The sequence below is a fragment of the Colletotrichum karsti genome, assembly GCF_011947395.1.
Source record: "Colletotrichum karsti strain CkLH20 chromosome Unknown Scaffold59, whole genome shotgun sequence".
NCBI classification, from domain to species: Eukaryota; Fungi; Ascomycota; class Sordariomycetes; order Glomerellales; family Glomerellaceae; genus Colletotrichum; species Colletotrichum karsti.
Genome location: NW_024065959.1, coordinates 13,643 through 29,075, shown reverse-complemented (window position 1 = coordinate 29,075; position 15,433 = coordinate 13,643). Strand labels below are relative to the sequence as shown.

General features: G+C 55.5%; 3 protein-coding genes across 3 annotated transcripts; 1 reads left to right on the top strand and 2 right to left on the bottom strand.

The window, feature by feature from the left end:
- Window positions 1-7,964: 7,964 nt before the first annotated feature.
- On the top strand, window positions 7,965-11,604 carry CkaCkLH20_12415 (uncharacterized protein; the record flags this gene model as incomplete). The annotated part of the gene is made up of 4 exons (XM_038895128.1): window positions 7,965-9,348; window positions 9,414-11,228; window positions 11,277-11,410; window positions 11,461-11,604. The coding sequence occupies 4 exons, from the start codon at window positions 7,965-7,967 to the stop codon at window positions 11,602-11,604; spliced, it is 3,477 nt and encodes a 1,158-aa protein (XP_038739517.1).
- Window positions 11,605-12,253: 649 nt separating this feature from the next.
- On the bottom strand, window positions 12,254-13,109 carry CkaCkLH20_12414 (uncharacterized protein; the record flags this gene model as incomplete). Its single annotated transcript, XM_038895127.1, has 2 exons — window positions 12,254-12,924; window positions 12,983-13,109. 2 exons carry the CDS (start codon window positions 13,107-13,109, stop codon window positions 12,254-12,256), a joined length of 798 nt encoding a protein of 265 aa, XP_038739516.1.
- A 1,632-nt stretch (window positions 13,110-14,741) lies between these two features.
- Window positions 14,742-15,341, bottom strand: CkaCkLH20_12413 (thioesterase superfamily protein; the record flags this gene model as incomplete). Its single annotated transcript, XM_038895126.1, has 1 exon — window positions 14,742-15,341. The coding sequence occupies one exon, from the start codon at window positions 15,339-15,341 to the stop codon at window positions 14,742-14,744; it is 600 nt and encodes a 199-aa protein (XP_038739515.1).
- Window positions 15,342-15,433: the final 92 nt, after the last annotated feature.

The following is a 15,433-nucleotide window of genomic DNA, read 5'->3' as shown; positions in this document are numbered from 1 at the left end:
ATCTTGTCTGGTGTAAGTTGGGCTCAACAACTCTGTTTCGGAGGATCCGCGACACCTTCGAACGATCCTGCCGAGCTTCAAACCGGGCAGCGGGATGATCATGTGGTCCGCATAATGATCTGACAGAAGAGGATGTTTGGACTTATTATTGGAAAAGACAAATGAAAATCGAAGTGAAGGATTGACCATGCTAGCGCAGCAGCCGCGGCTGAAATCTTTCAAGAGAGAGCGGGCGTGATTTGACCGGACGGGATAGCCGGCGCGTGGCGCATGGGGGGTCTGAATGTGCGATCGCGTCCAAGCGCTGTGGCTTTTCTGTCCTTTTGTGTGCGTGTGTGTGTGCATGTCTATCAATCTGACTTTGGATGATATTTTTGGGTTCATGATGGATTGGGTGGCGGAGGGGCGGGGGGTTCACATTGGATGAGAGAGAACGCCAATAGGGGGAGAGGGGGTGCATCATGTTGACGAGGTCTGCTTGTTTTTACTGTTTGGACTTCATGTCATACTGCTCATGGTGAGTGAGTGACCGGAGAGAGTGTGGCAGGGAAACTCTGTCCGTGGGTCGATTACGCAGGAGTGTCAGTTACGGGAGTAAGGAGGGAGCATGATGGCGATGCATGGATATTGCTGGGCAATCGCGGGCTTCCCCGGATCGTGGGGGAGGGAGGGAACATGATGGGATGATGTCCAGGGCCGGCGGGATGCGCGAAGATAGCCACGTTGATTATAGGTCGGGAATCTGACTGACGAACCGTTTGGGATGGGGACGAAAGGGGGGAGGATGTTTGCAGAAAAGAAACCTGAAGAGACAACGAAGAAAGGATGGGTTTCGAATTCAAGCAGCGCTGAGCGGAGGCTCTCCCGTGCTGTTCGCATCTGGTTTCCTCTTCTTCGCTGGGCTGAAGCTGAAGCACGTGTATCCGTACCGGCGCGGCAGTTGGTAGCCTGGGTGCATATTTCGGAGAATAACCACGGCATGCCGGATACGCGGGCGGACGCCGGCATCGTGTGTGCTATGCTGTCCTGAATCTGAAGTCGCGTTCGGGAGGGAGGTCGCATGGGCGATGGCCGTGTTTAATTGCGGCTCTCGGGTCCGCGCGGCGAGATATTCGGGCTTCTCGAAGGACAGGCTGAGCTTTTTCGCCTGATCCGAGTGTTTGGAATGACACCTCACCAACGGCCCCTTTCTTGGGTCTGGCTAATGCGAGGTATTCCCTGGTCGCTTTTGTCACGTCCCATCGACGTATTGTCTTCATCCGGTGGGACGAATCACTGGACGTGTGCGCGGTATGCGCCATGTGTCTGCCGTCAGCTCGCCAGCCATGCGAGGCTTTGATCACTCAAGACAGGGTGGTCTGTCGACCGGTGGTCGGCAATCTGATTGCTCATTGCTCGGGACAGGACGCGACGTTGAAATTCTGGCAAGGCAGAGCACGTTTTCGCGACAAGGGATTACGTGGTCTTGCGTAGCGTCCCACATGATGGTATCTAGAGAGGCTGAAGAGGTTGAGAATAGGGGCCGGCGGATCCGTACGCGAAGGTTATCAATGTAAAGAGGCCGGCTTTTTTGAGATGGCGAGCGTCGAATATCGAACGATCTTACAAGAGATTGTGGGTTTAATGTTATATTCTTCTGCCGTTTCGAAGTCGGTTTGGACGGCGAGACCTTATCCGGGGTCGATAGTCCAAATTAGAAGGTTGCAATCGGCCATTTGGGAAACGGTGACAGCGTAGTATTGGGATCAAACCCCAAGCTCCCTCGGCCAACAGGTTAACGGACAGGGCTCCGTTAGCGAGCGCATCAGTGGGCTTCTATTCCACATTAGACCTGGACGCTTGAATTGTCAATCATCGCAGGCGACGTTCCGCAGACCTGGGGATGAATCCAGCGGACGTGTATTCGCGCTTGTCGTCTCTGGTCTGCTTGGCAGAAAAGAGCAGCTTTAACGACACGAAGGTTTCTCTCGTGCCGCGCCATGCGAGAGCATTGGGCAGAGAGTTGCTTGGCAAGAGACTGAGGAGCTGTCAGGCAAGTTTGACGTGGCACGGTGGTTCCTGGAGACTGGAGACTCTCAAAGCTGCCATAGAACCCGGGGCTCCCTGCCTCGCTAGTAACTGTTAGTCCGGGCCAGGCCAGGGGAGCGGAGGCACGCAATGAACCATGGAAGCATTGCTCAATTCGGGTTGCACAATGAGATGCTCCGAGAAGAAGACTGAGCCGGGAAAGGAAGGCTGCGATTACAGCGTCAGATCCAGGAGGTTTTCTGGTTTCAAGAAGACCAAACCACCGGAGCTATGTTACGTATTGGGTGGTGATCAACGTCGTCCGATAATAAAGGTGAGTAGCAAGCTCTAAGTCTGTGTGTTGTGTAACCGAAGTGTTGGTTGTCGCAAGCATACCCCAAACCGCTCGGTAAAGTTGATGGTAATGGGTTGCCGTGAGCTCCGTGAGAGCACACGTAGCCAGCACAGGTCCAGATGAAGGACGAGGGCAATCAGGCAATTCGTGTGGTGCCGGTGTGACAGGCCAGCCAGGCCCGGGACCTCGCCATGTAGCCGAAGAAAAGGCTTGTAAATATGCAGTGAAATCCCGGGCATGTAGATAGAAAATTTCATAGGGACGAACGCCATACCTTGCCGTTGTCGATGATTCTCGGTGCTGTTGAAGATCGGTCGCAGCATCGGTCCTTGAAGCCAGGCCAGGTCAGATCATGACGATCAAGCGGGATCGTGTGCGTATGCAAGCAGATGTTGCAGGATCGAATCTTGCTGATCTCGATGAAAGGTGAGAAATTGCCAGGCTGGCCGTGGATAGAGCAATAGCAGTTGCAGGGCTGTCGATATCAAGGCCGACCGGTTCTGTCGCCTCGAAAGTCGGAGGCAAAGCCAGGAAATCCCATCTAATGCAAGCCGAAGAGCGGGATGAAGTTGGCCGACCCATTTGGCAGCCCGATGGCCCGAAGTTGGGCTCGGCCGGGCGGGAAAGAATGATTGTGTGTTGAGTGCGTCGTGTAATGAACATCGTCAACGATCTCTGGGTCCTTGATCAGCATGACTGTTGTAGAAGCACCACAGGTAAGGTATCCAGCGATGACGACGAGCGAATACCCATCAGTAGCGTGTCAGTTCAACAACGGCGCGACATCAAAACTGTTGTCTTCATTCGCAGTCATCGACGAAACGGTGCGTGCCGTGCGTGGGCTGGACGGCAGTCGATATCGGGGTCGGGGTCCGGAAGATCGACCGCATGGATGGTGGAATAGTGCCAAGTTGTGCGGACTTTGAAGCCAAAGTGCCCCTCTGTCGTTTTGTGAAGAGAAGCGAAAAAAGGGACCCGGATCTGCCTTGGTGGCGCTGTACGTAGCGGGGGGTTGTTTAGCTGAAACCCGACAGTAGCAGAGTGGAGATTTCTCACGTCTGGTCTGCTTCTCATTTAGATGAGGTGGTGAGGTACGTACCCTCGCTCGCATCGCGCCTTTTCCCCTCGACATCGACATCGGCGGCAGGTACGTACATAATTGGTACGCGGTACCTTATCCTCCAACCTTCCACATCCTCCATCATCGTCACTTCGCCAGTCTGCCGACTGTCACACGTCGCAACCTCCCGTCCACCGCTGAGAGCCCAAGACTAAGAGGCCAAAGCCTGGACCCTGCGTCGAAGCAGTCCTGCTTCATCTTGGGACCCCGTCAATCAACGGCCTCGCTGCCAGCCTCTCCCAGCCAGGCATCGCACAAGGCGGCGGCGCACCTAATATTGGCAAGGCCTCAACCACACCAGCCGAGAAAAAAATCTCCGTGAGACGTTCGATTGACGACACTCATCCCCGCAAGTCATCGACTCGATACAAGGCGCTCACCGCCGAAAGCCCATCCAATCCTTCGCATAGCGGCTTGACCGATGAGTACGAGAACAGCAGTCGACTCGTGCTGGCACCTGCAGACTACGAATTGGGGCTCTAGGCTCCAGCTCTGCACGAACGGCTGGCAGGGTTCTTGACGAGATATGCACTGCAAGCTGTAAGGCCAGCAGCGAGCTTGGCTGCTGATCAAGAGGCCTAGACCAACAACACCTGGTCCTGAGCAGCTCGCCATACGAATACACATCATCTGCGCAAAACGGAAAGCAACGGCTGTCTTGATGAACTCGAGTACGAACTACAAACAAGTATCCGTACACATACGAGCGAGTCCCAGACAAACTGCCTCACGTCAACCCCCAGACTCGCCCGCTTCGATACCACCCGACGTGACAGCCACAGCCCGAGCCACGGCAACCAGAAACGATCTGGTTTCAACCGTCGCGTGTGCGTGTGGTGTCGTGTCAGTCCGTCCGCATCTCCCGTCGTCTGATAATCTGATACCGTGTTACCGCGCCTGTGGTTTGGTTTCTCAGCTGCATGTTTTGTTTGCCTCTTCCGACTGCCTCAGTCGCCTCTCGCCCGCTGACCAGTCAGTCAGCGCAAATGAGAGGATTCATGGCTGCTATTATTAAGCCTCGCTCAAGTATCATCAAGTCGTTGGATCTTGGCCAAGCCCGTTACTGGCTTGCCCGACTGCAGCCAACGGCCCAGGCACAGGCACATTACGACATTGCCACATGCACATGTCTCCATCCAAAGAAAGAAAGAAGAAACAAGAGAGTTTGGTGGAGTGACGCGACTTGCAAGCCGCTGCGTGTTGCTGCAAGGCGGAACGATTCCAATCCGTCCAATGCCGCACTTGCGCTCGAACCGTCTCAACTGCAGCTTACTGGAGATCATTTTCAACTCTTGCGACTTCTTGGGTTCAGAAGGATGGGATGGATCAGCATCGCCTCCCCAACGCAAGCCGAAAAAAAGCAAAACCCCCAATCATGTCGTTGCAAGCGCAACGGCCCTTTCATTACCGTTGATCCCGTTCTGTCGACATTCCGAAGTCTCTGCACCTGAGCGATGACATTAGGTTGTTTGTTTGCGTCGGATAACCGATTACACTACCCACCACCGAAGCAGGCGGCGATCATTGCTGGATAGCTGCATAAGCCCGGCAGCCACAACTGGCAGAGGAAAAGATGGACATTGGATTGTCGCCGAATTTGAACCGCTGCAGCGCTCTGCAGATGCAATGCAGCACTACGAATACGTACAAATGCTGTTCATGCCGGCTGGCGTTATGCCTGTACAACTCCGAGATACTCGAGTTGTGTACCGTACCTACTCCGTACCCAGGTGCGCTCTCATCAAAGACTATCCACTCGGGCATTCTGGAACTCGAAGACGTTGGAAATACGAATCGCAATTTCAACGACACACATGATCGGAATTGCATGCAGCAGAGACACGAAGTTGCCCGGGAAAAGAAAGAAGCCTCTCTGCTGCTCCAAGTGGACAACCCTGTGCTGCTGTGCTACCAGCACGGGCTGCGAGTACCTTCAGCGGGAGGAAGACGTTGAGATACCGTCTTGTTGCTGCTGCACAGAACAGAGCAAACAGCGAACGTGGGAAAACGCTGCGGCTGCCGCTGCCGCTGCCGAACCTGGGTCGTTGGCCGTGGTCTAGGATATCGATGTTTCTGTTCGACGCTTCTTCACCTCACGTTGAATGCTGACCACCTCAGTCCTCTGATGCCTCGACCCCTGGACCAAGCACAGGAGCCCCTGACAGGTCCCCCAATTCAATAAGCCAGTCCAGCCAGTGAGGAACCCGACGTTCCTGGCTGGAACAGAAGGCCCCTCTTGCAGAGTTGTCCCTGCTCTTGCCCCCGTTCCAAGACCTCCACTCGGCTGGGAAATAATGATCCTGGGAATGGAGTGATGCCACGGCCGGCTCTGAAGAGCGCTATCGCTTCCTTTCTCTCTTCCTCATGCCCAGTTTGCCATTGGCTGTGCGTTATTTGGCTGTCACTTCAACACCTTCGACAAGTGTCATGGTACTTGCGCCAGGGGCAGAGGGAAAGGAAAAAAGAGACGAAGAAGAAGAGCAGGCCAGGGGTTTGGGGATCCTGCGTCTGAGGAACAATGCAAGTCACCCGCGCCATGCAACAAGGTACCACTTCGCGCGCACACCGCCTGGAGATACATGCAGGCTGCTCTGTGCCTGTGCAGAAATACTCGCGTCGTGTCTGTGTCTCCAAGTACCGGCAACTTTGTCTACCTACTGCGTACCTCACCCTGCATGCCGGATGCCCAAACAAGCCACCAACATCAACAAATAATTCAGGGTGCTCCTGCTCAGTCCTCACAACCGGGACTTTGCAACCACAAGAAGTTGTGAGATGACTTGGGATGGAAGAGCCAGAGTTTAGAGAATCTGAAGCTGGACAACATCAAAAAGTAAGGCAATGTGCCTTGGATCCTCTGGAAACCTACCCCCTCAAATGCAAGGATCAGACAGACAGATACATTTGCTCACCTCACCTCACCTCTCACCTCTCACCTCACTCAGAGCCAAGTCAATTCAGAAGTAACGATACCGCTGGCTGCTGTTCTCTCTCACTTGCACCCCCATCCCCGTCTCCGTCCTCGTCCCCGTCCCCCTCCGCATCGTACCGTGCCTGGGTCCTTCGGTACCTGCCAGTCTATTCTCTCCCATCATCCCGTCCACCTCCCATTCCAGTCCGTCTAGTTCTTCCCCCAAATTCCACGTCAAGCGCCACCATCCGTCTCGTCCCTAAACTTGTCGTCCCTCTGTCTTGACGACGGCTTCCCCTTCTTGGGAATACTAGCATCCGTCTTCCACATCACTTTCCGTCACTAACGCAAGGCCCGCGCGTATTCGACACCCTGCCTCATTAGAGCCCTCATTCACCCACTTGTACCTCCTTAAGGGCCTGGACAGCCCCCCTGAACCTGTCCACGGCTCCAGCCCTTAACCCTCTTCATCCTCTCACACTCTCCCGCTGCTAAGACGGTACCACCTGGCCAAGCCCTGGCTTGCCATAGTCGCCATAGTCTCGCTCGTCCTCCACGTCGGACGTCGCACCTCTCCCATCGCCTCGACGATTTCGAGGGCCTAGGTCCTGATCAAAATCTCCAATTCAATTCACCACACCAAGTGTCGGTGTTGAGCCTTCTTTTTTTTCCTGCCCTGCTCTTGCCTCATCTGCAGGAACAGAGAGAGACGCCTTCCTGCTGCCTTCAGCTCACCTCACCTTACCCTGACTTCGATCGACCGCCCCGACGCCGCCTTTTTGCCCCCAAAGGCACCGAGCCCTCGAGTACCGATCCCATTTTCTCAAGTTTCCCCCCCCTTCGACGAATTACCTCGACCTCCTCCAAACGAAGCCATACGAGCGCTACCTCGACGGTACCTTGCCTCCCCACGCCGCCGTTCAACTCGCCATCGCTACCGTCTTTTGTTTTTTTTTTTCACTCTCCCTCCCTCCCATCTGGGCTGGACGCTATCGCAACCCCGAGCACATCGACCGAGCGCCGTCCGTCCATTCGACGCTACACTCTCCGACGTACACGCCCCATCCTGTCGAGCTCCTGGCACGAACCGCACAGCCTGGCGACTCTGCTGTCTGCTGTCTGCTGCCTCCTCGTCGTCCCATGATACAGCTCCTCCTAGTCGATCGTTATTCGCTCATCGATCATCCTGCTACCGACGTTACGTTCATGATCCTCGACGAACTCGACCCTGCTCGTTAGAACACTGTCGTGACGACGTCCTGTCAGAGAGGACGATTTGCCCGTCATGGCCGCCGTCATGGAAGACTATCTGGAGAGCCCTATGGACAACGACGACGTTTTTCCTTGCAAAGGCTGCGGAGAGGTATGATGGCCCGCACTGGTGACTCCTGTCCGTCTGCAAGCACGTACTGATGGCGGTGCCCTACCCGACTAGATCCTAGAAGAGGGCAAAGCGTTCGAACTCGGTATGTCTGCTCAGCTGCTTCTTTTTCTTCACCTCCCCTTTCCCAACCCGTCTCTGCCCTGCCTACTCTTTGCTCGACATCGCCAACCACCTTGCCTCTGCGGCCATGCTGTCCCCCATGGCCGTGTCGCCGGCGGTCTCGAAGTTCAGCAGTGCTAACGACTCTCCTCCTGATTCAGCCGGGAACCGATGGCATCTCGACTGCTTCCGCTGCAACACCTGTGGCACCCTCCTCGACTCCGATGCGAACCTGCTGCTGCTCGGCGATGGCTCCCTCATCTGCAATAACTGCACCTACAGCTGCAGTGCTTGCGGGAACAAGATTGAAGATCTTGCCATCCTGACCGGCGACCAGGCGTTCTGCGCGACGTGCTTCCGGTGTCGCAACTGTAAGAGAAAGATTGAGAACCTGCGATACGCGCGAACCTCCCAGGGAATCTTCTGCATGAGCTGTCATGAGTCGCTCATGGCAAGACGACGAAAAAAATCAAAAGCGGCAGCTCAAGCCAAGTCGAGGGAGAAAGACGGGTCTCCAATGATAACCGACAAGTCGCTTCCCGCCCTTCCTCCCAACGCCATTCCTCCGAATGCCTTCTCTGATACCAGAGTCGACCCTGACTCCGATACGCCCACCGAGTTGTCCCCTCGCCCGCGCCCTGCCTACAGCAGAAACGACTCGTCGTCCAAAAACAGCACTCGGCCCTCCCGCTCCCCTGAGCGCCCTTCAGAAGCTACCAAGGATGGTCTGTCTTTACCTCCCTCAAACTACCGCAACAACCGCAATTCGACCATCCTCCCTCCGAACGCCGGCGTCGATGCCAACGGCGGCGGCGACGACGGCTTTTTCATCCCGGTTGCACTGGACCCGTCACCCATTTCCAACACTGCCCCGCGGTCAACGTCAGAGAACGCGTCGAGCTCCAAGAAGGACAAGGACTACTTCAACAGCGTAACTCGCGCTAGCACGGATAAGAAGAATGATTCTTCATCCTCGACGCCGCATATCGCTTTCCAGGAGAAGGGTCGCCAGCCGTCGTCCGACTACGACTCGGCCTCTGTCAAGCTGCCACTGCGCAAGACGTCGAAGTCTTCTAGAAGCGATCCGCGGGCGTCTATTGGCAGCGACGAGAAGACTCAAAAGGTCACTGCTGGCAAGCTGTCACCGTCGATCGACGAGTTCAAGTTGCAGGATGCGCCCAAGAGCAAGAAGTTGGTCAGCCCCAGGAGCGCATCGCACTCGGCCGCCATGACCCCTGAAAGTGGAAGCGCCAAGAGCAGTGACGGCGTTCTACGCAAAGACAAGGAGCCATTCCCGAACTTGCCCTCGTCCGATTCACCTCCCCGCAAGGGCAACGGGACCTCTCGATCGTCCCAGGACTCGAGACAACGCGATGAGGGCGAGGTCCGACCCTCGATGGACTCCATCTCTTCGTCACGAACAGACGTGACAGCGAAGTCCATCACCAGGAAGGAACTGCCTGCGCGCAACGGTATGTGCTCTAACCCATGTTTTAAATTGATGCAAGACGCACCGACTCTAACTCTGCTTTTGCAGCCAACGGTAAGGCCGTCAGCGGCTCTGCTGGGCGTTCCAGCATGCACGATGAGACAAGCTCATCGGGTCTCTCCGCTCCCGCGCGCCCGAATATGACTGAGCACAAGCTCAGCGACACTTACATGCAGCCCCGAGCACCCCCGCAACCGCCCGGCCTGCCAGCGAACACACCCAAACCCCCTTCTAAGGATCAGGCGAACGCATCGAGTGAAGAAAAGGTTTCGCCCAAGCTGCCAAGATGGAGTGCAGGTGGCGACTTCAGTATGGACGAGGACATGGCTAGGATCCTGGGCACCGACGAAGGTTCTTCTTCGATACTTCGCCGTGTGTCAAACGCCGTTCGTCATGGTCGCACCAACAGCACAGAATCCAGTCACCCTCATATGCCTCAGCACCCCCATAGAGTCACCGGTCACACGAGGAGTATTAGCGAAACCACCCGTGGCACCCCGTCTCCTCGCTGGCCAAAGACGCCGATTCTCGAAGACCCCAACAGCCGTGATATCAGCAGCCCCGTTTCCATCCATTCGAGCGACGATCCAGCTCTCCTTAAGCGGCAGCTGCGTAACTCGGAGAATCGCGTGGCGGAGTTGGAGAGGCAATTCACCACCGAGAAGGACCTGAAGCGACTGAACAAGACTCTGATTGAAAAACGCAAGACGGTCTCGGTGCTCGACACCCAGACCGAGATTATGATCAGGCAATTGGAGGTTTTGGCCGGATACGTTGAGCGTGCCAAGGAGACCAAGACGCCCGTCGATCCTCGGGATCTGGAGGACTCCGCGATTAAGGAGTTCGTGCAGAAGCTTGATAAGGTCAAGCAGACGATGAGCGCCGCCATTGAACAGCTTCATACCGAACGTGACGAATTGGTCGACGAGAAGAACCAGGCCATCGCCGACAGAGACCGCGCTCTTTTGGAATTCGAGCAGCTTTCGTCCAAGAACGCCCAGCTCGCCGATATGAACAACGACCTTACCCACCAGATCCAAGAGCGCTTCAAGTCTCAGATTGGCGGCGAGCTCAAGTCGCCCAACGGACTGGGCATCTACAGTCAGAGCAAGGTCTTCTCGTCATCGAACCTCAACCTGGCGGACTCTGCCAGCATGACCACTACCCTCGTTCATGAGACGGAGGAGCCCGTCGTGGAGGCGAGACCGACAGTTGTAGACATCCGCAAGGGTCAAGTCAAGAAGTTCAACTGGAAGAAGGGTGGTAAGAGCATGGCACAGAACTTGTCCAAGGGTCTCAACCGAGCCGCTGGCGCATTCGCAAATGAACGCGAGCAACGCATGCACCAGCCGGGTCTCACGGGCGACAACATTGGTCTGCCGTACAACATGACCGTGTCCCAAGTCGAGGCCCCTAGCACACAGCTCTCCAACAACGCTGCACCGAAGGGTGCGCCGCCGCATCCCGGAGGCTTCGGTTTCTTTGGAAAGAAGGGCGCAGTCAAGTCCATGTCCACCACAAATGTGTCGACACCCGCAATTGCGGAGGCGCCTTCCACGCTTTTCGGCTCTGATCTCGTCGAGAGAGCCGACTACGAACGTCGCACGATTCCGAGCGTTGTCACCCGTTGTATTGAGGAGGTTGAGCTACGTGGTATGGACATTGAGGGCATCTACCGAAAGACCGGCGGCAATTCTTTGGTGAAGGTGATTCAAGAGGGCTTCGACAAGAGCGAGGATTACGATATCTCAGACCCCGGACTCGACATCACAGCAGTGACGAGCGTTTTGAAGCAATATTTCAGGAAGCTTCCGATCCCGCTGCTGACGTTCGATGTATACGATAGGGTTCTTGAGTCCAACGGTAAGTCTATTCCTGACCACACAGAGGTTCATACTGACGTCTCCTCAGCCATTGCAGACCAAACGGAACGCTGCGACCACCTGCGCAAGGTATTCGGCACAATGCCCCAGCGTCATCGTGACTGCCTCGAGTTCCTCATGTTCCATCTGGCCCGCGTGGCTCAACGTGAGCCCGAGAACTTGGTACGTTACGTCGTGAATTCTTCCCTTGCTGGCGCTAATAATATCATCAGATGTCTCCCAAGAACCTGGCGGTTGTATTCGCCCCGACAATCATGAGAGACACCAGCCTCGAGCGAGAGATGACGGACATGCACGCCAAGAACCTGGCCGTGCAATTTGTCATTGAGAATAGTCACACCATTTTCACTGATTAAAACACCGGCATTGGATGGCTCGACATCACGTTGGAAACCTTGTATATATCCACGCACCCACGACCTTACGCCTTCGACCACATTTTCTTTACCAATCCTGGCCCGGAGACGATCCCGCCCAGAGTTGACGGCTCTGAACTTTTCGCATTTGAATTCGGCATTTCCCGTTTGACCGCTGTCATGACCGCAGAAAAGGGGCGTTGATCCGTGCTAGGAAGCTTTAATGATATCCAAATTTCTTCTTGCTTCGGGGCACGAAAGGAGTTTCTTGGTTCCTGACGGCGGGTTTGGGAATCAGAACCGGCGGGACGTATTAACATTCGTTGCGAGCGCGCTTTCACTTACTCGCACTCGTTGGCTTTCGAGTGCTGAGGACGATCACATTTGTGGCGAGTTTTGTACTTGAGTAGAAGAAGGAAGGGGAACGATGCATAGTGGACGATGAAGAATGAGGATGGTTCTGAAGCATGATAATTGCGCATGGGGGTCATCAGGGCATTTGAAGTAGTGACGCTGCAAATATCAAATAAATGGCTTAGCCATTTCGTTTTCTGCAAAAAACAAAACCCGACTTTTATTATACCTTGCTCCTAATGTGACTTGTGACGTGTGGTATCAAATTTATGATGAAAAACGAAACTGCGCCGGTTTACTTTGAGTCGCCCACCATGCGCTTCACCTTCTCCAACAACAGCGAGCTCTCCCGACCGAGCTTGCGCTGACCGTTCTTGTCACCCTTACGAGCCTTGGCCATGGCACGACGGAACCTCTCACGGTCAGCCGTCTTGCGCTCCCGCTCTTCGCGGCGACGCTGCATCTCAGCACGACGCTCCTCGGCCTCGGCCTTGCGCTTCTCGGCGTGCGCGAGCTGCTTCTCATAGTAGCCCGGCTTGCGGGGGCGACGGGGCTTGCGCGGCTCGTAGCGGTCGACCCCCGCGTCGTCCTCCCCCTCGCCGTTGCCTTCGTCGTCTGCGTCCTTGCCGCCGCCGTGCTTGCGCTTGACGGCGATGGTGTTCGGGTTCGGCAGCTCGCCATCCTCGGTGAGGAGGAGGTCTTGGCGGGTCGGGTGCAGTTCTGACGGGTCCGGGCCTGATGGGGTAGTCTGGGTTTCCGGGTCCTTGGGGGTGGATTGCGGTGCTGGCGAGGCGGCCGACGCGTCCTCGTCGTCGTTGTTGTCGGATCTTGGTTCCTCATGAACAGTGGCGACGGCGGCGGGGGCTGGGTTGGATGATGAGCGGGCGGCGAGTTCGCGCTCCTTGATTTTGGCGTATTGCTTCTTGATCTTGGCCTTGTGGATGAGTTCAGCCTTTTTCTTCTCGACTGCGATATGTGGTTAGCGGACTTGGAAAGGTTTCCAGGAGGGGGGGAGTTCTCTCACTTTTTCTACGCCATGGACCGTCCGGGAGGTTCTCTGGTCCGACGCGGAATCCCTTGCGAGGCTTCTTGGATTTCTGGGCGTCTGAGGATGATGCTGCCGCGCCCTCGGCCGCGCGCTTGGGAGCCATGATTGCTGGCAGGACGTGGGGCAGGTTGAGAATCTGTCTTAATCCTTCGCTTCTCTGTGCTAATAGGCGTTTGAATTCAATGAGCCCGGCGCTGGGACTTTGCGTGCCGCCGCGCGATGAGAGTCGTGGTTGAGATGTCCGTTCGTGATGAGTTTGAGATCTTGGGGATGTCATTGACGATGAAGGCGGATGAAATTTTAGGTGGATCTGGCTGTGAGTTCCAGGGACTGAGACCAAACTGGGTTTAGCGCGGAAGGGTCCGCCCTGAGCCAGTCCCAGGGTGACGGACCGCTTCGGACGCTGTGGGGTCGTCGGACGCGTCTTGACAACTTCACCTCACTTTAGTTGAACTCGAGCATCGGGTATCTTAGTCTCACGACAAGATGTTTCTCACGAAGCAGTCACGACGCCCTGAAAATGGTGTTTATATTTCGTACTCTTACGGTTCTCAATTCTATCTTAAACTTTGACTCCTCTTCAGTCAGACGCAGATTTGACCCGCGAATTACAATTCTTCATCCAAGGCAGAAAACGTAGCCAACGTATCTCCCTTCTTACGTTCATCGGCTCAGGTGTAATTCGTTTCCCTTCCATTCTCGACCCTTTCACTCAGTGTGTAGTTGCGCACTCACGTTGCCACCGAGCAGCCTCCTCGATCGATGGTAAAGTCCAGTCTCACCTGGTTCTAAGATCAAGAACTCTGCAAACAAGTAGATCTTGAATCATACCTTTGTTCATTTGCCGTAGACACCGTTGCCTAGCTATCACTATAGCCATATAACCAGAGCATCAGCGACCCAGTAAGACTCATCGTAGTAAATCCATTTCCCCCCCTTTACCTTACTATCCAGCCGTATACTAAATCGAAGCAGGACCCATCCAAGACTCCGTAGGACGGGCCTTGTGCTTGCCTAATACCAGCCCTCCTGAACATGTCCCGAAACCCCCCAAAAATCTGAGGTGAAAGGCGTGGCGTGTCTGTCTTGCGTCGCCCACCCAAGGCAGCAACCCGGGCACCTTCCCTCCCCGGGCCAGCGTTCCAAACTATATGCCCCTAAAAAAAAGGCAGAGCTTTCACCACAAGTTCGGCGATAATGCGAGCCATATGGCTCAGTCGGCAAAAGCATGAAGGTGCCAAGCTAGGAGGCCGCATAAATACCACCACGGTTCGAGTCTCCAGTGCCTTGTGTGTTTTCGACAAACTCGAGGTGGCGCGCTTGAAATACAGCGCGTTCTTCACATTTTTGCCTGTTGTTCCTTTTTTTTCTACTTTTGCTTGAGAGAATAGAGGGAAATGGGACTTTTGATGATGTGGTCGCGTGCGGAAAGGTTTCGTGGTGTTTTGGTTGTTGGGTTCTCTGAGGGAAGGAGCGGGGTGGGACTTGCGGGCGACCCGACTCTCGCTCTCCCCAGGATTAATTCACCTACGTGATGTCTGAAGGGCGGCGGGGAAAGAAAACGGGGCTACGAATATGGCAACCATGTGAACCTCAACTTCAAACAGAATAGCGCTTTGTCTAATATCTTGATATATCCTCTACTCAAACAAGCCATTCGCTCTGGTCTATCAAACGTGCGACAATATCAAACCATACAAATCGTAACCCTCACTCCATGAGATCCCAAACACGCTCAGAGCTTCTCCCGCACCCTGACATACAGCGAGTCCGCCTTGGCCAGCACCTGCCCGTCCTTGTCCTCGATGACCCCCTCGATCCAGAACTTGCGCCCCTCGACCCTCTTCACCGTCACCACCACCAGGATCGTCTGCGGCGTCCTCACGGGGCGCACGTACTGCGTGTTGAGGTACGCCGTCATGTACGACGCGTCCTCGAGCAGCCCGTTGACCTTGTTCAGGGGGAACACGAGCCCGATCGTCTCGTCCAGGATCGTGGCCACGATGCCGCCGTGGGACACCCCGGGGTACCCGTTGACGCCGTGGCGGAGCGTCAGGAGGGCCTTGACCTCGCGGATGATGTTGCCGGTGCCGTCGTCCTTCTCAGCGGTCGTTGCTGATGATGAGGAGAAGGAGGACGACGGCCGTTTGTATAAGGTCAAGAACGCCGCGATGGTCTTGTCGGTGTGCAGCGTCGTGGAGAAGAGCTCGTCCTCGGTGTCCTGTTTCGGAAACCGCGACGAGGCCGTCTCGCGGACCGTGTCGGGGGCGTTGATGTGCGCCGCGGCCCATGGGATGGCGAGGAAGTGTTTGAGGTCCGGGTTCTCCGACTTCATTGCTGCTGCTGCGGCCGGCAGTGGTGAGGAAGCCCGGTACGGTGAGATTGTGGAGAAATGGCGGAGTGAGAGACGGGATGTGGGGTTGATGA